This window comes from Oratosquilla oratoria, chromosome 16 (genome assembly GCF_046742065.1).
Source record: "Oratosquilla oratoria isolate Oo_2021 chromosome 16, ASM4674206v1, whole genome shotgun sequence".
NCBI classification, from domain to species: domain Eukaryota; kingdom Metazoa; phylum Arthropoda; class Malacostraca; order Stomatopoda; family Squillidae; genus Oratosquilla; species Oratosquilla oratoria.
Window position 1 is genome coordinate 12,465,451 of NC_134792.1, and position 25,051 is coordinate 12,490,501.

At 38.9% G+C, this 25,051-nt stretch overlaps 1 protein-coding gene across 4 annotated transcripts in view; it reads left to right on the forward strand.

The window, feature by feature from the left end:
- LOC143033829 (regulation of nuclear pre-mRNA domain-containing protein 1B) overlaps nt 1-25,051 on the forward strand; it is a 211,219-nt gene that overhangs the window by 96,536 nt on the left and 89,632 nt on the right. For all 4 annotated transcript variants that reach the window (XM_076199357.1, XM_076199356.1, XM_076199358.1 and 1 more), the window contains 2 exons: nt 1,754-1,923; nt 24,724-24,823. In XM_076199357.1, coding sequence (XP_076055472.1) covers nt 1,754-1,923; nt 24,724-24,823 — 270 coding nt within the window. The remainder of the gene's footprint in view (nt 1-1,753; nt 1,924-24,723; nt 24,824-25,051) is intronic.

A 25,051-nucleotide genomic window follows, 5' to 3' on the forward strand; every position in this document is an offset into this window, starting at 1 on the left:
ATTAAATAATTTATATAAGTATAAGCCACTTTTAATTTTCTGCACTCTCCAACTCTTTCTTTGTTCCTTTCATTTCTTTTTCTTGAAGATACCATTTTCTCAGTCTCATATTTAACACTCTCCAAAAGAACTTCTTTATTTCAAGACTCCATTTTTTTTTTCTCATTTTTTATTTAGCTTCACATTTTAATGTCCTCTCTCTTTCTCTTTCCTGAAGGTTTATATCTCTTTTATCCATACATCTTTATAGTGCTCAGTATTACTTAACTTGTTCTTGCTAGTATCTCTTCTGCTGCCCCTTGTGGCCTTACGATCTTTAGGGGTTGATTTCCTTCTACATACCTTCCTATTCTATGCACTTACTCTTATTTCCTTATCTAACTCTTGCTTTTTATCTTATATTACTCTCAAAACATCTCTTGCTAAATCTTTCTCTTCTTTGTCTCCCATGAATCTAACTTTTTTAGACTAAATACTACTATACACTTTTGTCTAATGTATCTCTCACCAAATTTTCCTTTTCTTTGATTACTTGAATAACTTTCCTTAGTTTTCTCCTGCATTTGTTGCTGAACAATTTCTTTGAAAAATACCTTATATTTTTTTGGTCATTATCTTCATTTGTTCATCTCTTTTATGGTTGTATTATTTGAGATATCTTTGCTTTTTAGTTCCTCATTTTCACATTTTACCTCAGCCAGTTCTTTTTTTAGGGCATTCACTTCCTAAATTGTTTCAGCATTTTCTTTCTTTAATTCACTAATGTCTTTGTAATATTCATGTTATTCCTGACCCTGGAGACAAATTCTGTCAAAGCACTTGTTTCCCTTTCTTCGTCAATAATTGTACTCAAGTTACCTCTTTCATACCAAAAACCTTAAAATGGCCTTTCTTCATAGTTATCTAATTGTCTTCTTATACCTAGTGGGGTCTCCATGCTTTTGTTTATATTTCGTTTCATTGCTCCTCCACCAGGGGTCTCATCTGGCCTATTTTCGTTTCCTTCCATTTTCTTTCAATATTCACTAATTTTCACTGCATTAGCTTACCTCGGGCATCCACGAGCACTCCCCCTTCCCATTCAACACAACCTGGTATCCTGATATTGTAGGACTGATGAAAGGTCTTGTTTTTAATGAAGTCCCCAAGAGCTCCAATTTTGATGTGTTGACAGGAAAGGCGCAATGCTCGTTGGGTCCTGTCTCCTATTCTTTAATTTTTTATCCTACCTAGCCTCAAATTCATGTACAGTTCCAACTTAATATATATCCTTGCTTTCCAATTATCATACTTAGATTGGAACTTGTGTATCATTTGAGCTTGGGCTATATCACTTCCCTAAGCTATTCCAAGTATTTAAGCATCTGTATGGAAAACTGTATTTCTTCACATCCTTTAGACATGTGGTCTTAATTTGCTCCCATGACCTATTAAAGCCCTCCCATCTGTGTGTGTGTTGCGTGTATATATATATATATATATATATATATATATATATATATATATATAATATATATATATATACTGAAGAGGATTGCAGTTTGCAATCGAAATATATAGATTCCCCGTTTCCAGTCTTTTCTACTCCAACAGTGGTTTCTACGTTATTGACAAATGTGTGATTACATTTTTCACCTGTAATATATATACACATATACTGGGATGATTGCTCACTTGGGAGTTTAGATTTAGATAAAAATGTAGTTGATGTTTATGATGTTACAACATTTAACTCATTATTTTGATATTGCAGATAGCTATGAAACCATTACAAGTAAAAAGTCAAGAAGAGAGAGTTTGGAGAGAACAATTTCAGAAGAAAGGTCAAGGAGGGAGTCAGAGAGCGAGGTGCATATTTCACTTTCACCCACAGCATCTCCAAAAGATCCCCCAGAACCAGAACAGCTCATTCAGGCTTTACAGGTATGTGTAAGGTTTATTGGAGTTAGGATGCAGAATCTATATACCAAAGGCTGTATCCTCCTTATAAAGGAGATAGCTAAGTCAAAAGACATGTACCCACTCCCATCCACCTCCGTTTTGTCCCTCTTATCATAGCTCCTCATGGATGATGGGTCATCCCTGTATCCTGCCCACTGCTGTGGGTCAGGAGTAATGCAGCAAGACATAGTAAGGCACAAGGTAAAATAATTAAAAAATCTTGAGTATTGTGATGGAGAACAGGGATGGCCCTTCAACCATGAAGTGGCGAGATGGGAAGAATGTTGAATGGGTTTTAATTTTATGAAATAGATGTATTATTTGACTTGGCTACCTTTCCTTCTTTCCCTCTTATAAGGGAAAAGGAGCATGCATATGTACATATATATAAAATATAAAATTGGAAACAAAAAGTAAAAAAAGTAAACTCAGAGAGGGACCTAGGAGTAATCATCTCAAGTGACTTGACACCTGACAAACATATAAATAAATTATTTGGGGAGACTTGCAACTTATTAATTATCAATGAAAGTGGCTTTCGACTACATAGATGAGATGATTAAAAAAATAATTGTTACACTGATAAGACCAAAATTAGAATATGCTGTATCAGTGTGGGCACGTAGTACAAAAAAGAACAAAAGAAAATTAGAAAGAATCCAAAGAGCAGTGACAAAAATGGCACCCACACTGTCAAATCTGACATATGAACAAAGATTGGAGAAATTACAGTTGTCAACACTAGAACAGAGAAGGGAAACAGGCGATTTGTTGACCATTTTCAGAATTATGAAAGGGATGGAAGTTCTTGATAGAAACGACTTATTAAAGTAGGACAGAAGAAAAACAAGAGGACACAAAAAGAAACTAAAGAAAGACAGTTACAGAAGAGACCTGAAAAGAAAATAGCTTCCCACATAGAGTGATCCATGTCTGGAGCAAACTGAACAGAGAAACAGTGAATGCCAGAACTATACACAATTTTAAGAACAAACTGGATGTGGAGAGATATGAAAACGGGTCACTACGAACATAACTCTCGTCCCGTAAAATACAACTAGGTAAATATATATATATATATAAATACAGTGCTTGACAAGGATGTACGAACGGTTACCGAGAATGAGTGATGATGAGTGTTGAGGATTGTTTTTCTGAAATGCACAATTTTATATAAGAAATTAGCATATGGTTGCATTATTTGACATATTGTCTTTAAAATGTGTGATTTCCATGTAATTTGATCAAAGAGAAGTTACATTTTTATCCTCTACAAAATTACCAACCACATACTGTCCAACTCACTAATTGCCGACCTCAACCAAACAATGATGGTTTTTGCTCAAATGCACAATTTTATATAAAAAATTAGCATATAGTTGCATTATTTGACCTATCTTCTTTAAAATGTGTGATTTCCATGTAATTTGATCAAAGAGAAGTTACGTTTTTATCTTCTGCAAAATTACCGACCACAGCTATGATTCGTCCAGCCCGCCATCTATGATCACTGGTGGTATGGATCAAACTACACTCGATTAAGTTTCTTACTATTGTGTTATTAGTGTAATAGATTGCATATAGTTAAACTATTTAGACTATTTTCTTTAAAATGTGTGATTTTCATGCAATTTGACCAATCGTGCATATCAGCAAAAACTGTCGACGTTATTCATAGCTGTGGTCAGCAATTTTGCAGAGGATAAAAACGTAACTTCTCTTTGATCAAATTACATGGAAATCACATATTTTAAAGAAAATAGGTCAAATAATGCAACCATATGCTAGTTTTTTATATAAGATTGTGCATTTCAGCAAAAACCGACCTTGTTCGAGTTTGGTCGGCCATGAGTGAGTCAGATGGTATTCATAGCTGTTGTCGGTAATTTGCAGAGAATAAAAACGTAACTTCTCTTTGATCAAATTGCATGGAAATCACACATTTTAAAGAAAATAGGTCAAATAATGCAACCATAAGCTAGTTTTTTATGTAGAATTGTGCATTTCAGCAAAAACCGTTTTTGTTCGAGTTTGGTTGACTATGAGCGAGTCAGTCAATTTTGCAGAGGATAAAAACGTAACTTATCTTTGATCAAATTGCATGAAAATCACACATTTTAAAGAAAATAGGTCAAATAAGGCAACCATATGCTAATTTTTTATATAAAATTGTGCATTTCAGCAAAAACTGGACAGTATTTATAGCTGTTATCGGTAATTTTGCAGAGGATGAAAATGTAACTTCTCTTTGATCAAATTACATGGAAATCACACATTTTAACCACTTCACTCTGGACTTAAATCTCGCGGGCAGCAGCCAATGCCAGCCGTACGACGTGTCATAATAATACTCGCATCATAAAATATAGTCACCGCTTATATCGATCGTTCTCTCTTTCACCCGCGAATTTTGAAAACCACAGAGAATGGGATTCAGGGCACATTTGGAAGAATGTAAAAACACAGGGGCGACAACAATAAATATTATCAAGACGCTGATATGGCAGCATCGCGAATCCACTTGCTCCTCATGACGCCTACATGTGCGGCACCGTATGGAAGGGGTTAAAGAAGATAGGTCAAATAATGCAACAATATGCTAATTTTTTATATAAAATTGTGCATTTGAGCAAAACCGTCATTGTTTGGTTGAGGTCGGCAATTAGTGAGTCGGATGGTATGTGGTTGGTAGTTTTGTAGAGGATAAAAACGTAACTTCTCTTTGATCAAATTACATGGAAATCACACATTTTAAAGACAATAGGTCAAATAATGCAACCATATGCTAATTTTTTTATATAAGATTGTGCATTTCAGCAAAAACAGTCCTCAACACTCCTCATCACTCATTCTCGCTAACCTTCATACATCCTTGTCGAGCACTGTTTATATATATATATATATATATATATATATATATAAACTTTGCTTTTTCAAAAGTTTATATATAAACAGTGCTCGACAAGGATGTATGAACTGTTGTTAAGATGATGAAAGCAGGTAAGGCACCTGGTCTGGATGGATGCCATGCAAAATGTCTTAAAAAAGGAGGTACAGTGATGGTGGACTGGCTGGTGAGGTTATTTAATGTTTGCTGGAGAGAGGGTAGAGTGCCGGAGGACTGGAGGAGTGCCTGTATAGTTCCACTTTACAAGGGAAAAGGAGACAAGTGTGAATGTAGTAGTTTCAGAGGGATTAGCTTGTTAAGTGTAGTTGGGAAGGCTTATGGGAGGATCTTGATTGAGAGGATTAGGAGATGAACAGAGGGAGTAATTGGTGAGGAACAGTGTGGATTTAGGACAGGTAGAGGTTGTGTAGATCAGATTTTTGTGGTAAGACAGATATGTGAGAAAGCTATAGGAAAGGGGAAGGATGTTTTTTGGGCCTTTATGGACCTGGAAAAGGCTTTAAAGATTTTAAAGGGAATTGACAACATCAAAAGTGACAAAATTTTCACATTGAATGAGAATCAGACAAGAAACAATGGTCTCAAACTGTCCGGAAATAGATTCAATTTAGAAGTAGGTAGAAACAACTTTGCCAACCGTGTAGTAAATGAATGGAATAAACTTCCTGCACAGGTAGTGCAATGTAGTTCAGTTCGAAGCTTTAAGAATCAGTTAGATAAATACCCAAGTAAGATGCTGTAATGATTATAATTTATCTTATATTATTTGTTTTTGTTTTGTTATCATTTGTCTGTCTGATTTTCATTTATTATTAGTTATATGTCAATTTATTATTATTTACTATTTACCTGTTTGTTTATTATTTAACTATACCTATGCATTTATTTATGTATTTTATTTGTTATTTTCATGATTATAGTTTTTATTTATTGTTTTATTATTAATATGATTTTTTTTTCGCATCCGACCTAGATATGGATCAAAAGGTCTCCTGTCGGCATGCTCCGCCTTTATAATCCTTTGTAAAGGTGGGACTTCGTCAAGGATGCGTTATGTCGCCCTGGCTGTTCAACTTATACATGGATGGGGTAGTGTGAGAGGTAAATGCAAGGGTAGTGGGTCAGGGATTGGAGATGGTTAAAGAAAATGGAGAAAAGTGGGAGGTGAGCCAGCTGTTCTTTGCGGACGACACTGCGCTTGTGGCAGGATCGGAGGAGGGATTGAGGAAGTTGGTGACAGAGTTTGGGAGAGCATGTGATAGAAGAAAGCTGAAGATAAATGTGAGTAAAAGTAAGGTGATGAGATGTACAAGGGGTGAAAGTGGCAGTAGTCTGGAAGTGACCAGGGAGAGCGACTGGAGGAAGTGGATAGTTTTAGATACTTGGGTGCAAATGTGGCAGGAAAAGGTGGAGTGAAGGTGGAGGTAGAATGTAGATTGAGAGAAGCAAGTAAATGCCTTGGTGGATTAAAAAGTGTAATGAGGAATAGAAATTTGGGAATGGATGCTAAGAGGAGACTATGAAGGAGTGATTGTGCCAACAGCACTGTATGGAGCAGAAACATGGAACATAAGAGAGGAAGAGAGAAGGAGTTTGAATGTGTTTGAGGTGAGGTGTCTGAGAAGTATGATAGGGGTTACTAGGCTGGATAGCATGAGAAATGAGGAGGTGAGGAGGAGAACAGGGGTGGAAAGGGGGTTGGGAGATAGGGTTGATGAAAGAGTATTGGGATGGTTTGGATGCATGGAAAGAATGAGTGAAGAAAGACTAGTAAACGAGGCATGGAAGGCAGATGTGGAGGGAGTGAACATGAAGGGACATCCTAGGATGAGGTGGATGGATGGGGTGAAGGGGGCTTTGGGGAAGAGGGGAATCTGTTGAGGAAGGACAGGAGAGGACAGAAGACAGGGATGAATGGAGAATGGTTGTATATGGATGATGATGTGATGCATGAGATGGAATGGGTGGGGGGATGGGGGGTGAGGTAGTATGTGTGAGCAAATTTTGATGCAGCCCGAAGGGATTTCTCCCCGTCTTCTCCTTTATGCATGGGGGGATGGAGAGGGGGGGGGGGTCACCGATTTAATGAAGCAGCCTTGCTGTGGATGTGCTGTGTCTTGCGACACTGCTTGTGACCCAGGGCAGTGGACAAGGTGCAGGGATGACCCGTCATCCAGGAGGTGCTAAGATGAGAGGGAGGGTGGGGGTGTGTGGAGTGTATTCAGGGATGGAATGGGTGGGAATGATTTTATGCCTTTTCCTTTTTGGCTACCTCCCTTGTAAAGGGAAAAAGCCTTGGTATATGTATCAGATGTGGGAAATATTTCAAAATACGCTCACTAAGAAGATTCAAACTTACATTCCTTTTAAGGACAGATGTCCCCCAAATCAGTCTCGCCCAAAGTGGCTCGACAAAGAAACTGAAAAAAGTATTGCTAAAAAGAGACAGGCTTATAAGAAATATAAGTGCTCGGGTGCATCTAATGACTATGAAAGTTATGTATCAGTACAGAGAGATTTAAAAAAGACAATAAGAAAAAGAAAACAACAATACGAAATGAAAATCGCTGATAAATCCAAAGAGAATCCCAAAGAATTCTATAGTTACATTAGAGATAAAAAGGTTGTTAGGAATCACATAGGTCCACTATTATCTGCTAACGGTCAACTTGAATATTCAAATGAAGGAATGTGTAATATCTTAAACAATTATTTTAGCTCGGTATTCGTAGACGAAACAAGTGAATTCCAAACTGAAACCTGTGAAAAGTCTAGGGTAAACTTACTCACTATGGTAAATATAACAAAAGAAAAAATTAAATGGTGTATAGATAAACTCAAAGTTAATAAAACACCAGGGCGTGACGGTTGGCATCCAAGAATCTTAAAGGAAATGAAAAATTAGATTGTTGTTCCATTAGAAATTATTTTCAAGAAATCCATCATATCCGGAGATGTCCCAAGAGAATGGAAGCTAGCTAACGTTACTCCCATATTCAAAAAAAGTGACAAAAAGAAACCAGATAACTATAGGCCTATAAGTTTGACTTCAATCATAGGAAAAATAATGGAAACTATCATCAGAGATGCTATCGAACATCATTTAGAAAGTAACCGTTTGATAAATGATAGCCAGCATGGTTTCAGACGGAAACGTTCTTGCGTGACTAACTTACTCGAATTCTACAACACAGTTATATCGAATTATGACAAAAGAAACAATATAGATTTAATATATCTAGACTTTGCAAAAGCTTTTGATACCGTCCCACACGAAAGGCTACTTACTAAATTAGCTTTACACGGAATAAGTGGTAGCCTATTAAGTTGGACTAGTAATTGGTTGAATGGTCGAAAACAAAGAGTTGTTTTAAATGGAAAAACTTCTAGATGGGAAAATGTTACAAGTGGAGTTCCTCAGGGTTCCGTTCTTGGGCCACTTCTATTCATAGTATATATAAATTATATAGACCATGGACTAAGATCTACTGTTTCCAAATTTGCTGATGATACAAAACTGTGCGGAATGGCAAATGATCACTTAAACCAATTAGATATTCAAGAAGATTTAGATAAATTACAGCAATGGTCTGAAAAGTGGCTAATGGAATTTAACACAAGTAAATGCAAGGTAATGCACATAGGTAAAAACAACAATAAGTACGATTACAAGTTATTTGGAAATTCGTTAACAAAAGTGGATAGTGAAAAAGATCTCGGCGTAATTATCAGTAATGACCTCAAATCATCCAAGCAGTGTATTTCAGCCTCTGAGAAAGCAAATAAGGTTCTAGGACTGATTGCGCGATCTTTTGATTTCAAAAGTCCATCGCTCATTAACAAGCTATATAAATCGTTAGTTCGTCCACATTTGGAATATGCTGTTTCTGTATGGTCACCGAATCTCATTAAAGACATTGACAGACTGGAAAAAGTACAACGGCGAGCCACAAAACTGATTCCAAATATAAAAAATAAATCATACAAAAATCGACTAAAACATATTAATCTGTTTTCCCTAAAAAAGCGTAGACTCAGAGGTGACTTGATACAGGTCTTTAAGATTCTAAAGGGAATTGACAACATCAAAAGTGACAAAATTTTCACATTGAATGAGAATCAGACAAAAAACAATGGTCTCAAACTATCCGGAAATAGATTCAATTTGGAAGTAGGTAGAAACAACTTTGCCAACCGTGTAGTTTATGAATGGAATAAACTTCCTGCACAGGTAGTGCAATGTAGTTCAGTTCGAAGCTTTAAGAATCATTTAGATAAACATCTAAGCAAGATGCTGCAATGATTATAATTTATTTTATATTATTTGTTTTTGCTTTGTTATCATTTGTCTGTTTGATTTTCATTTATTATTAGTTATGTGTCAATTTATTATTATTTACTGTTTACCTGTTTGTTATTCAACTATACCTATGCATTTATTTATGTATTTTGTTTGTTGCATACATTATTATAGTTTTTTTTTTATTTTTATTTTTTTTTTTTTTTTTTTTTTTTTTTTTTTTTTTCCTGCATCCGACCTAGATATGGACCAAAAGGTCTCCTGTCGGCATGCTCCGCCTTTGTAATATAATATATATATATATAATATATATATATATATATATATATATGAGGGATACAAGGGAACCTACTAAAATGGATAGAGGACTTCCTTATTGGTAGAAAGATGAGAGTAGTGCTCAGAGAAAAATATTCAGGTTGGAAAGAGGTGATCAGTGGAGTAACGCAAGGATCTATTGGCTCCAATAATGTTTGCTATTTATGTGAATGACATGGATGATGATGTGAAATGTTATATGAGTTTCTTTGCAGACGACTGTTAAGGAAAGTAAAAACTGAAAAGAATTGTGAATCACTGCAGGAATATCTGAATAAGGTATGGAACTGGACTCAGAAATGGGAAGTGGACTTCAATATTAACCCCTTCCCCGGCAGAAACTAGTAGACACATTTTCACCTAATGTTTTTTTTTTTTTAGTCGTCGACAAGAATACTCGTCTAAAACTTATCTTCAAAAACCAGCTACAGACGTATTTACTCGTCGATTCTGAGCCTTTCTAAGCCATTCTACGTGTGAAACGAGTAGTCTCGTCATATCGAACGTTTGGCAGAGGCAATAGGGTAGCACAGGCAGTTCAAGGCCACTCTAGTTAGACTTGCTACGACAGCCACTGTTGGCAGGTGCAGTCTTCATCCACATTACCACTCGTTTTTTGTGGCTTTTTCAAATAAATTACACCCCAAATGTCTAATTCTGAGGAAGATAGTAAATATGAACCTTCCCTCAGGAGCTTGAATACTTCTGATGACAGTGCCAGTTCATCAGACAATGACTATTTCTCCACAAGTGATGATGGAGCAGAGGAGGAAGGTGATGGAAGAGCTTGGAGAAGCCTAGAGTTGTCAGAGGACAGCATGAATGCAGCACCAGCATGTTTCCCATTCACAGAAAATCCTGGAATTACGACTGATGAAGACCCAACAAAAATGAGTCCTTTTGAATTCTTCAGTCTTTTTATCGATAACAGGATTATTGACTGTGTACTGGTAGAGACTAATCGTTTTGCTGAACAAACTGTACAATGCGATTCTTTGTGGCGCCCTGTAACAGAGGCAGAAATTTTTGCATTTTTTGCCATGAAAATGCTACAGGGTATTGTGAAAATGCCAGAAGAAGAAATGAACTGGTCACAAGATGAACTGCTTGAAAGACCAATTTTTTGGAAGCTAATGACTCTGAAACAGTACAGTAAGATAAAACAGTATCTTCATTTTGTAAACAATGAAACTCATGATGCACAAACCCACCCCAACCCAAAATTGTATAAGATTTATGATGTATTTATGAGATTGTGTGAGAACTTTGCAAAGTGTTACACCCCTAGGCAAGATGTATGTATAGATGAAAGCCTTATGTTGTTCAAGGGAAGGTTAGGATGGGTACAGTATATTCCACTGAAAAGGAGGAGGTTTGGAGTGAAATATTTTTTGTTGTGTGAGTCAAAGACTGGATATGTGTACAAAATGACCATTTATGTTGGGAAAGGAACACAGTTTGATCCAGAGTATGATGAATATCCTGTGAGTTCACATGTTGTTTTATCTTTGATGAAGCCCTTATTTGGGAAAGGTTATTTTGTTACTGTGTATAACTATTACACTAGCCCGCAATTAGCTGATGCTCTAGTTAGGAACCAGATTGATACTTATGGAACTCTACGTTTGAATCGAAAAGAAGTGCCAGAACAGCTGAAAAGCAAAAAAACTGAAGGAGAAGTTGTAGCATTTCAGAGAGGCAAGGTAATGACTCTTCGTTGGAAAGACAAAAAGGACGTTGCAATGCTGTCAACCATTCACAACCCAGCTATGCATGACATTGAGACAAGACAAGGGCCTGTGAAGAAACCCAAAGTTGTATATGAATACAATTATACAATGGGAGGAGTTGACAAGGTGGACCAGCAACTTGTAGATTATCCCTTTACAAGGAAACAGGGTAAGAAATATTACAAGACAGTCTTCTTCCATTTGATGGATATTGCAGTATGGATTGCTTTCATCCTGCATCAAGAAGCGTTCAGTATGCAAGGACAAAAACCCCTGACACACCTGAAATTCCGTATGCAAATTATACGAGATATATTTGACAAGTATGGGCCAGCTTTACCACCAAAAAGATTACCAGGTAGACCCTTGACATCACCAGGAAGTTCGCGGTATACGCCAGGAGGACATTTTCCAATGGAAATTCCACCAACAGAAAAAAAGACAAATCCAACAAGAAAATGTGTTGCATGCAGTCTGAAGCGTGACCATAGAGGGAAACCAGTCAGGAAAGAGTCACGATATATGTGTACAGTATGCCAAGTAGCTCTATGTGTTGTTGTTGTTGTCGTTCCCTAGACTGTGAGTCAGCAAGGGGAATATGTGGTTTGACAAGTTTAAGTATTAGGCGTTCAATGACTTTAGAGGGGGTGCAGAGAAGTGTGATTGGACGGTGCGATGTTGGGATTGTTGGGTCTTTGTTCGGTTTTGGAATGGTGATTATTTTACCATGCTTCCAGATGTCGGGTATAGTGTTGTGTGAATAGCTGTAGTTTGCAATGTTTGTGAGTGCGTGTATACCTTGTGGTCCAATGTGTTTTAGGTGGATGTTGCTAATGTTATCAGGGCCACAGGCAGATGAGTGCTTGAGACTGTGTATTATGAGTTTTGTCTGACTGTCTATGAAGGGTATAGTCTGAGTCTGTGGGAAAGTCTTTCTTACGTCGAATGGTGCGTCGGTCGTCAGGGTGAGAAGTGAGATGGCTTGTCTGTGCAAAATGACGTATGAGTGCATTTGCTTGTTGTCTGTTTGAGGGTAGATTATCTGTTGTGATTATTGCTGCGTGAGAGCGTGTAGTGTTACTGTTGGATAGTGTAATGCTGTTGAGTGTTTTGTACAATTTGCTGGTGTTTGTTTTGTGATCAAGTGTATTGATAAAGTTTTGCCAATTTTGTGTTTTTTGTTCATGTATTTTATTGGCAATCACAGTGTTTAGTGTTTGTATTTGGTCTGCTATGTTTTGAGGGATAGGTGTGGGGGTACCGTGTTTAAGTGTGTCACGTTGTCTGATGAGGCTTTGGATTTCTGGTGTAAAGTTGGGGTTGTGTGATTTTCTGTTGCCTCTAGGGATGTATCTCTTGTCTGCATTTTGTATGATTGTATTAAAAGTGTGCACAGCATTGTTTATGTTTGTGATTGGTGTACTGTTAAGTGTTTCAAAATGTTGTTCTGTCTCTTCAGTAAAAGCTTCCCAGCTAGCTCTCTTGTATTTGGTGTAAGTGTGTCTGTGGCCGACTGGGGTGCATCTTGTTTTGGTGGTGATGATGATTGGAAGGTGGTCAGAGCCAAGGGCTCCGACCACTCTCCATGATGTTGTTGGGGTTAGGCAGGGGGAGCAGAAGGTGATATCAGGAGAGGAGGGAGTGTAGAGGGCTTGGTGTGGGATATGTGTATGATTATGTGTGTTGTTCATGATAGTCAATGTGTCAAACTGAGTCTGTATATCAAGCCCTCTGTCTGTGTCAGGGTTGTCGACATACCAGGCAGACGACTTGGCGTTGAAGTCACCACCCATGATCAGGTTGGGGATTGAGGCTAGTTGGCTAAAATGAGGCCTGAAGGTGTCTGGAACTGTGGGGGATGATTGGGGGGGAATGTACATGTTAACTATTGTCAGTGTTGATTTGTTGCCTGTGCGGATTCGAATGGATTGGATTTCTGTTGTGTTATCTGTGGTAGGGAGGAGAATTTTGGTTGTGGCACTTGTGTCCACAAAACAGATGGAGTGGTGGATCAGGGTGATGAGTCCACCGCCATAGCCGTCAGTCCGGTCTTGTCTGATGGTGGTGAAATTATGAAATGATGGTGTTTTGTGTGAGTGTCTTAGTTTTTGTTTCTTGTAAAATCGCAATGTGCATGTTGTGTTGTTTAAGAAAGTGTTCAAGTTCATGTTTTTTCGTGTTAATACCGTCAATGTTGTGTTGTAATATGTTGATGTTGTGTGTTTTGTATGTGTTGTATGTTGCCGTTTGGGGTTGAGGTTGGGGTGGTAGTGGGGAAGGTGTAGGATCTGGGTCAGAGGGGGGGAAAGGAGAGATCGGGGACAAAGGAAGGGGAGTACTAATCGGGGGTAAGGGCAGAGGGAAATTGTGAGTGGGTGAGGGTGCTGGCTGTGGTTGGGGAGGTGGGAGTGGAGTTACTGGAGGGCAGGTAGAACATGTCCAAGTGTTTGTGTATTGGTTTGTGTCAGCAAGTGTTGTACAAGTGAGGTGGGCCCAGTTTTTGCACATATTGCACTGAACTGAGCCCTTTGTCTGTCTGCTCGAAGTAATGGGTTTAGAGCATGTTGGGCATGTGTATTTTGTGGTGGGCCCAGGATTGCTCTCTACATCTCCAGCTAAAAGTAGAAGAAGAGGAGTGATCGCCGGAAAATCACCCCTCGGTGCAGAAAAAACGTAATATTGCATGTTGGGAAAAAGGATTGTGGTACTCCCCAAGGTAGGCGTAGCTCTTCTTGGGGATCGGTGCCACCTGTGTAGAGCCGGTAGCCAGGGGTAGATGCTGCCGTTTGGCCCCCAACTCTTGGGGTTGGGGGGTGGTCCCACGACGTAAACGCTGCAGCTCCAGGACCAGCTCTATGTGTTGTGCCATGTTTTGAAAAGTACCATTCAAAATAATTTCATTTATAAATTTGCTGAAGGAATACTATTCTTTTATATGTGCAAAAGGTCATTTGTTTTATTTTTTGCTAACAACTTACAGTATTTCAAATTATTTCATTCATAATCAAATGCCAGAAAAAGTAATTTCATTCATTCATATTTGCATATTATTATAATATGCTGTTTTTGGTAGCAAATGTAATAAAAATTAAAAACGAAATGCATTTTTCATTCCCCTTTACTTTGGTAAACTTATATGAGAAAAATTAAGAAAATATGGTGAAAATATATGTTTTATAGGAAGACAAGTTAACTCGTTTTTTGCCTACAAAGGTATTTTCAAAGTAAAAAGTCGACCACAAAAATGGGGAAAAATTAAATACGAATTGTTTTTCATAATCAGCATGAAAAATACTATATAAAATCAAAATAAAATAAAAATCGTCTGAAAATGAAACATTTTTAACTAAGAAATGGTTGGGGAAGGGGTTAACAAGTGTAGCATAATGGAGTTTGGAAAAAGCAAAAATAGAATATTAGGACAATATAAAATTGGAACCAAGGAGGTAAAGAAGGAGAGATCCGAAAAAGATTTGGGTGTAATTATCTGAAACGACTTGTCCTATTATAAGCAGATAAACAAAATTGTCGGAGAATCCTACAACTTGCTAAGATCAATAAAAGTTGCATTTACATATTTGGACCAAGAAATTAAAAAAAATATTGGTCACACTGATAAGGCCTAGACTAGAATATGCGGAGACATTGTGGTCACCCAGTACCAAAAAGAATATAAAGAAAATAGAAAGAATCCAGAGAGCAGCCACAAAAATGGCACCTGCACTTGCAAACTTGTCATATAAGGAGAGATTGGCTAAATTGGAGTTACTGACTCTGGAGCAAAGAAGAGAGAGAGAGGTGACCTACTGACCATCTACAGAATCATGAAGGGTACAGAAATACTTGATAGAGAGGACTTGTCAAACTGGGACAAGAGAAACACAAGAGGACATGGAAAGAAAATAAAAAAACATAGCTACAGAAGAGATCTCAAGAAAAACAGTTTTCCACATAGAGTGGTGGACACTTGGAATAAACTGGACAATGAAATAGTGTGTGCAAAAACCATTCATGAGGTTAAGAGCAAACTAGACACTGCGAGATACAAAGGCGGGACACCACGACTGTAGCTCCCCTTCACACAAAATACAACTAGGTAAATACATGCATATATATATATATATATACCAAGGGCTTTTTCCCCCTTACAAGGGAGGTAGCCAAAAAACAAAGGCATAAAAATAATTCCCACCCATTCCATCCCCAATACACACTACTCCCCTCCACCCTCTACCCTCCCTCTCATCTTGGCACCTCCTGGATGACGGGTCATCCGTCTTGTCCACTACCTTGGGTCAGACACAGTGTCACAAGACAGCACATCCACAGCAAGGCTGCTTCATTAACCCTGGACAGGTAGCGTGGACAAACTCTCCCGCTACTGGTAGCGTGGTGTCATATCTGTTACTTTCACTTTGGGCGCTTATGCCCAGTTACCATAATGCCCTTCTTTATTTATTTTTGTTTTTTTTTTTCACTTTACTAATATAAAGAATCTTCTTTCTTCTGGTGAAGGAGGGAAAAAATGCTGAATATAAAAATAACATTTTACTTACATGATTACGAAAAAATGTATAAAAATAGACATTTGGTCAAATAACAGGCACTGTACACTTTAGAATACCAAATTCCACTACTAACGAGTGTTTTCTTGAAAGTAGAAGAGTTCCTGAGTTGATTGAAGTAAAAACATTGTTAATTGGAGCAAAACTGCAAAATCTGTAAAGAAAAGAATAAGCAGTTAATTTTTTTATACTCAAAATCACTAAGATTTTTGGTATGAAAGGAAGGCTATATCTATAGTAGTAATACTTATTAGATCTGGATGAAAATTTCCAGAAGTCATCTACAATGATCCTAGATGATGACAAAACCTTAGAAAATTATATTTAGTGACTATGAACAAAAAAAAAAAGGGCTTAGTTTCAATGTAACCCTTACCATGCGCAATTGACGTAAAAGAAAGGCATATTTAGAGTACTAATAATTGATGGATATGCATGAAATTTTGCAAAAGTAATCTACAATGGCCCTAGATGGGGGGGAAATTTTGAAAATTATATGTAAGTATAAACTGGTAAAAAAAAAAAAATTTGTTAAACTTACCACGTGCGATGGCACTGGTTACAGATGTAGTTGACATGCGAGTTACATGCAGGCTTATGGCACTTCACACACAGAAGCTTGGTCCTGGCAATCTCTTCAATGCCACACCTGCAGGGCAAAGAGGGCCTCTCCTCCTTTTACTACTGAGCTCCACGGGACTAAGGGCAGGAAGAGGAACAGCTGCTGTAACTGCAGGAGACGCTGAAGGAGGCACAGGAGATGCTGCAGAAGACACAGGAGATGGTGAAGGAGGCACAGGAGACAGTGAAGGAGGCGCAGGAGCAGCTGAAGAAGGCCCAGGAGCAAGGGAATGCAAATGAACTGCATGTGAGACAGCCAAATCTTGCATCTCATCAGCTGATTCTTCCTCAGGTTCATCAGCCACACATTGGGCCTCCTCCTCCTCCTGCTGCCAAGTTAGGGCATCATGCAGGTCGTCACGGACATTGTCTGCCTCAAAAGTCACTATAGAAGGCTCTTCTTCATCGCTACTCACGAAAAGGGCCTGCAAATACTCCTCCTCCATCAGGCTTCTCTTTGCCATGTTGAAATCTGAAAATAGAAAGAAAAAAAAAATAAGAAATTAGAAATTAGCCTCAAAATCACATTTTTGCTGCCCTCTGATCCAATATGGCAATTGGTATGGGTAGCTACACCATTCACTGATATTTTCCGATAAACACAATAAAATTATTTCACTAAGTAATAATGCAGTAATGTAAAATGCAAAACTTTTGCAATTGCGTGACTTACCCGAGTTACAGTAGCAGAGCAGAGCAGAGGTGACACACGTGTTGCTTTCACTGAGGCCGGTGAATGACTAACGGTCCTCAGAATACAAGCGAGATCATGCTAGGCGTCTATGCGCAGAAACAAAAAAAAATGCGTTTTGCGCAGCGCCTTGGTGCGGATTTGACACAATGCTACCTGTCCAGGGTTAAATCAGTGACCCCTTTCTCCATCCCCTCGTGCAGAAAAGGAGAAGACAGGAAGAAATCCCTTCGGGCTGCGTCAAATTTTTCTCACACATACTACCTCACCCCCCGTCCCCCCACCCATTCCACCTTATGCATCACAACATCATCCATATACAACCATTTTCTATTCACCCCTGTCTTCTGTCCTTTCCTGTCCTTCCTCAACAGACATTCCCCTCTTCCCCAAAGTCCCCCTTCACCCCATCCATCCATCTCATCCTAGGTTGCCCCCTCATGTTCACTCTCTCCACATCTGCCTTCCATACCTCTTTTACTAGTCTTTCTTCACTCATTCTTTGCATGTGTCCAAACCTTCCGAATACTCTTTCATCAACCCTATCTCCCAACTCCCTTACCACCCCCATTCTCCTCCCCACCTTCTCATTTCTCACTCTGTCCAGCCTAGTAACCCCTATCATACTTCTCAGACACCTCATCTCAAACACATTCAAACTCCTCTCTTCCTCTCTTATGTTCCATGTTTCTGCCCCATACAGTGCTGTTGGCACAATCAATCCTTACAATCTCCTCCTAGCATCCATTCCCAAATGTCTATTTCTCATTACACTTTTTAATCCACCAAGGCATTTACCTGCTTCTCACAATCTACATTCTACCTCTACTCCACCCTTTCCTGCCACATTTGCACCCAAGTATCTAAAACTATCCACTTCCTCCAGTCGCTCTCCCATTTATCTTCAACTTTCTTCTTTCGCACACTCTCCCAAATTCTGTCACCAACTTCCTCAATCCCTCCTCTGATCCTGCTACAAACGCAGTGTCATCCGCAAACAACAGCTGGCTCACCTCCCACTTTTCTCCATTTTCTTTAACAATCTCCAATCCCTGACCCACCACCATTGCATTTACCTCTTGCACCACCCCATCCATATATAAGTTGAACAGCCAGGGCAACATAACACATCCCTGATGAAGTCCCACCTTTACCTCAAACCAGTCACTCTATTTCTAGTCCTGATCACCATTTCTAATCCTAATCACTTCCAGACTACTGCCACTTTCACCCCTTGTATGTCTCATCATCTAACTTTTACCCATATTTATCTTCAACTTTCTTCTTTCACACACACTCCCAAACTGTCACCAACTTCCTCAATCCCTCCTTTGATCCTGCTACAAGCGCAGTGTCGTCCGCAAACAACAACTGGCTCACCTCCCACTTTTCTCCATTTTCTTTAATCATCTCCAATCCCTGACCCACCACCTTTGCAGTTACCTCTTGCACCACCACATCCAATATAAGTTGAACAGCCAGGGCGACATAACACATCCCTGACAAAGATCTCACCTTTACCTCAAACCACTCGTTCTCTCCATTTCTAATTCTGACACATGCTCTACTACTCTTGTAAAAACTCCTGACAACCCCAAAAAGCTTTCCTCCTATCCTGTATATCTGCAAGACCTCCCACAGTGTCTTCCTGTCTACCCTGTCATAAGCCTTTTCCAGATCCATAAAACCCAAAAAAACATCATTACCTTTTCCTATAGCTTTCTCACATATCTGTCTTACCACAAAAATCTGATCTACACAACCTCTGTCTGTCCTAAATCCACACTGTTCCTCACCAATTACTGTATTTTCCGGCTTATAGTGCGCAACGTTTTTCCGTTGGAAGGGCCTAAAAATGGGGGGTTGCGCGTTATCCGGTGGTGCGCATTATCTACGGCCTACGATAAAAATTCTGCAGCCGCGTGTGTAATTTTTTTCACAACAACGTGACAATGTTGGCCGTCACAAAGTCGGGAGGCACACTTCTCCGTGATGTTCCGTGAGAACAAGAAGAACAGCCATGGTGACATGAAAGAATACGCCAGCATGGGCCACCGTATATAAATATTTGGTAAAGGTAGGTATCTATTGAATCTTATTTTTCATGTTTAAATAGGCCTAAACACCATGAAACATGATCAATATTCATGATATTTGCCCATGTTCACAGCATCCTAGTTTGAATTTTTATGTTGGCTTTGTTGCTTCACTTTAAGTATGGTACAAATTCCGTTGCGGCCATTCATAAACTTGTGTCAAACACCTGACTACAACACCCTCTTTCGGGAGTTATATTAACTAAACGTCACCTCGATGAGAGACTGTCCTATTTCACCACTGTCATTGCAGGTTCAAAGCTAAAACGAAACAGTCTGTAGTTTGTTTCAGTATTAAGTAGAAAATGGTAAAGACGAATTATTTCCTCAAGATATAAAATGAACATTTTCTGTAAAAATCCCAAAAATTTTCTGTATATTTTACTCTCAATAACCTTTATTTAGATCATATTTCCTACAAACTATTTAAGCTACAAAGTAATAAGTGACCAATGCACAACATGAGTCATATACCGGTACATGTAGTTCCGACTTTTTCTTAGTTATGTTGTGATTGATGCCTAAACTGACACTTAATTTAGTGACAAATCAACAGATTTCCCAGCGGTGGCTCTAGCCAATGAAAAATACTTCTCCATGTAACCTCGTTCGCATGATATAAATACCGAGGTAAAACTGTGTTATAGACAAATGTGATCGGGCATGCGCGTTATACGTCGGTGCGCGCTATCTGTGTACTGAGATAACGAAGTGCATGGGTGCGCATTATAACCCGATGCGCATTTTAAGTCGGAAAATACGGTACTCCCTCTGTTCCTCTCCTAATTCTCTCAATCAAGATCCTCCCATAAGCCTTCCCAACTACACTCAAGCTAATCCCTCTGAAACACAAAAATCTGATCTACGCAACCTCTTCCTGTCCTAAATCCACACTGTTCCTCACCAATTACTCCCTCTGTTCCTCTCCTAATTCTCTCAATCAAGATCCTCCCATAAGCCTTCCCAACTACACTCAACAAGCTAATCCCTCTGAAACTACTACACTCACACTTGTCCCCTTTTTCCATGTAGAGTGGAACTATACAGGCACTCCTCCAGTCCTCTGACACTCCAACCTCTCTCCAACAAACATTAAATAACCTCGCCAGCCAGTCCAGCCAGTCCACCAGTACCTCCTTTTTTTTTTTAGACATTCTGCATGACATTCATCCAGACCAGGTGCCTTACCTGCTCCCATCATCTTAACAACTGCTTTCATTTCATCCTTCCTTATTTCTCCTCCATTTTCCTCACTCATCATGGTCATTTTCTTAGCACTTCCCACTGCAACTATCTATCCCTCCCTATCCTCCATTACATTTAGCAACTCGCTAAAATACTCTGCCCATCTTCCTCTTACTGCCTTCTCTTCCATTATTATCTCACCATCTGCACATTTTACCTTACCTTCTTTACTTTATTTGCCTCCTCTTTCTTAATTTCTTTCCAAAACATCTTTTTATTACTTTCCAAATTTTCTGTCATACTCTTACCCCATTTCACATCTGCTCTCCTCTTTGCCTCCTTTACCTTGTGCTTTGCTTCTCTTCCCTTTTCTTTGTACCTCTCATATGACTAACTCATCCTATTTTGTAACCAATCTGTGAAAGCTCTCTTCTTCTCTTCTGCAACCTTCTTCATTTCCTCATCCCACCACTCACTACCCTTCCTTCTATTTCCTCCCGGCCTTCATGTTCCACACAATATCTTTGCACACTTTGTGACTTCCTCCTTCAATCATCCCCATTCCTCCTCCACTCCTAGCTCTACTCTATCCTTCACTCCCTCTCACTCCTCTCTCAGCTTCTTCTTGTACTCCTTCTCCTTTTCCTTCTCATTCAAAGAGTTCACTCTAAGCACCTCCCTACCTTTTGTCCTTTTCCTCTTTCTACATCTATCCTCCACTCTCAACTTACCTTCCACCAAAAAATGATCTGATATTTCCCTCTCTCTCCCCTTAGAACATGTACATCCTTAACTCTTCCTATTATACACCTACCTACCACTACATAGTCCAATATATATATATATATATATATATATGTGTGTGTGTGTGTGTGTGTGCGTGTGTTGAGACATTCTAACAGGTTGATGTAAGTGGGGTATGAAACACAGGAGTCTTAGTCTTGAGTTTATTCCTGACTAGTTTCGCAGGTACACTTTTTCAAAGGAATGAAACACGGGAAAGTACAAATACTTCTTGCATTCATATACTTACCAATTGTACTATCATAGTGGAGATGGGTTGAACCCAAAATTTCATGTACTGTACTTATATGTAAATCAAGTATACAAATAAGAAAAGTTGCGATCAACTTATATCTCTCTTGATGGTGCAATCAGCTAAGTCACTATCACTTGTCATGTGCTAGCCCCGGTTCAAATCCTTGGCCATACCACGTTTCAATTTTTGCATGTTGGCCTCCTTGAGTCTCTGTTGATGTTGATGACTTAAAATTAAAGTTGTATTGTAGTTGATATAAATGTATATCTGTTCACTGGGACCCATTCAGTGTTGTACATATATATACATATATATATATATATATATATATATATATATACATACATACATACATATATACACACGGGTTGTTCCAAAAGTAATGCCTCCTATTTATTTATTCCGCCCAAAGGGATCTGAGGGGATTGCAAATTGTGTTGTTATGATGACTGAACTTATGCACTCATGACCTGAAAGTTTCATCTCTTTGTTGCATATATTGATGGTGTGACACTCTAAGAAAGCAATCCCTGTCATGGATGTGCATCAGAAGCAGAGATGCGTCATTGAAATCCTCCATGCAGAAAAAATTGAACCAATCAACATTCACCGGCACCTGGTGAACGTTTACAAAGCCGATGCAGTTGATGTCAGCACAGTTAGGAGATGGGTTCATTGATTTCAGAGTGGCGACAGAGATGTGAGTGACAAAGTGTGCTCCAGACGCCCATGCACAGCCACCACCTCGGAAAACAAAGTGCACCTCAATTAACTCTTCCGCGCTGATCGGCAGATAACGGTGAATGAAATGCGTGTAGAGTTGGATGTGGGTGTCAGTGCACTGGAAATGATGTCATCCCTAGGATACAGCAAAGTGTGTGCTAGGTGGGTTCCACGAATGCTCACGCAGGAGCAAAAGGACCACCAACAGGATGTCTGTCAGGACTTGTAGGATTGGTACAAAGCCGAAGGTGACAGATTCTTGGACTGCATCATCACTGATGATGAGACGTGGTGTCACCACCACGAGCCAAAGTCCAAACGGCAGTCGATGGAATGGCACCACTCACATTCCCCAGCAAAGAAGTTCAAAGATGACATCTGCAGGCAAAGTGATGTGCACCATCTTCTGGGACAGGAAGGGTGTCATCCTCCTGGATTTCATGGAACCAGGGGCGACTGTCAACTCTGACCGTTACGTTGAAACGTTGACCAAGCTGAAGGCCCGGATTGCCCCTGTAAGGCCAGAGAAAAGGGAAACATTCCGTTTGCAACTCCACAACGTCAGACCACACACAAGTTTGAAGACCACGGAATGTGTGACAAAGTTCAGCTGGATGGTGCTGTCTCACCCACTGTATAGTCCTGACCTGGCACCATCAAACTTACACTTGTTTGGACCTCTGAAGGATGCATTACGTGGGCAGCATTTCCCCGACAACAACGCCGTAATCGCAGCTGTGAAAAAATGGACCGCCTCGGCAGGCGCTGACTTTTATGACCAAGGTATCAAGGCTCTCATTTATTGCTGGCAAAAGTGCATTGAGAATGGTGGTGACTACATAGAAAAATAAATTCTGGAGCACAAAAGGGTGCTTATTTTAATGGTGCCACTCCTGTCTTCGTAGCTCTTCAACTTTTTGAGTTAAAAGATAGGAGGCATTACTTTTGGAACGACCCTCATATGTACAGTCAAACCTCGAAAGCCTGTACCCCGAATGCCCGGACCCTCGTATAACCGGTCGAAATGAACAAAGGGCTGACTTTTCAAGCAAAGTTCACTATTTGTCTGATAGGTGGCAGCGATGGCCGTACACTTATACTCAAACCTGGCCCAGTCAAGCCGCCACCAGGGCTGCTGTTTCTTAGAATTTTGTACCAAAACATAGTAAAATAGCGGCATGTGGCAACTGCACAAGGACGGGAGGAAATTTTTTCTACATATCGGGCTGTTAAAAACATTCAAAAACTCAAACTTTTGTTTAAAAATCATAGAAATAGTTATCAAATAATAAATGGTACATCAAAATATGACTTTTATTTGTAATTGTGTTACTTATAAAATATTATACCCCAAAAGATACATTTCTACGGTGTAGAAAAAAATTCTACGCTAAAGTTTCAGGTTCCTTTTAGCACCAGGGCTGCCATTTCGTAGAAATTTGTACCAAAACGTAGTAAAATAGTGGCATGTGGCAACTGCACAAGGACGTGAGGAATTTTTTTTTTATATATCGGGCTGTTAAAAACATTCAAAAACTCAAACTTTTGTTTAAAAATCATAGAACTAGTTATCAAATAATAAATGGTACATCAAAATATGACTTTTATTGGTAATTGTGTTACTTATAAAATATTATACCCCAAAAGATACGTTTTTACGACGTAGAAAAAAATTCTACGCTAAAGTTTCAGCTTTCTTTTAGCGATAATAATATAAAAAAAAAATAATAATTTTTATATCTTACTGAATATGTTAGGGCATGGGGGCTTTATATACATTCAAGAATAAAAAAAACTAGAACCAACATTTTGTCAAAGTTTGACAAGTATATCTTGCTATGAAAGTCTGCACACGCCCGAGAAAAATGTATGCCCCGGTATGGCAACACTCCCATTCTACACAGCAGTGTAGAAAACACGGCAACCCTGCCCGCCACCACTGTCCCGCGTGCATACCTTCCGATATTTAGTGTATGTAATAAAAAATACAGTACAGTACACTGTATGTACAGTACATTTACATGCCTGTATTACAGTTATTATTACAGAATTACTAGTATTATAGTATTGTTATTACAGTATTGTTATTATTACAGTGTCGGAGTATTATTCTTATGTGTTTCTATGCCATATCATACATTACCTATACATATACCGTTACGAAAATCTATGGGTGTTAGGGCGACATTTTCAATGACCGGACTTTTGGCATGACTGGACCGCCCTTCCCCCCAATTAGTCCAGGCTTTCGAGGTTCGACTGTATATATATATACACACACACACACATATATATGTATATATGTACATTTGTATGTGTATGAATACTGAAATATACCATTGAACCTCTTTCCTGCATAAAGAGGATCATTTAGTCAAAGCATACACACCCACTCAACATCTATCAGCACCTTATGAACAAAGGGTCATCCCAGGGTCCTGCCACATTGCTCATTTTAAAAGCAGTGCAGCAAGACATAGCCCTTTCACAGCAGGGCCAGGTAACTGGATCTGCTTTACCTTCACTGCTTCATCTTATTTCTCACCCCTCTCTCTCCCTTTCTCTGTTTATTTTTACTTCCTATTATTTTATTTTTATTTTTTTAGGACCTGGAAAATGCTGCAACTTCTGATGCAGCAGTGAGGGAGAAGATAGCAAGTTTACCAGTGGAAGTATCTGATGTAAATTTACTTCATAAATTACAAGGTATTTATTTAATTTCATTGTCATTACTTTTTTTTTTTTTTTTTTTTTTTTTTTTTTTCCCATTGAAATGCAGTGTATATTAAAGAAGTTCCAGTGACTGTCAAATATTATTGTTAGGGGACTATAAAGACAGGCTCAAGTGGTGGTACTACATAAGAGATGGAAGACATAATTGTCTCTTGGTGCCCATCATCAAAGAGCATGAACACCCTCACCTCAATTTTGGGG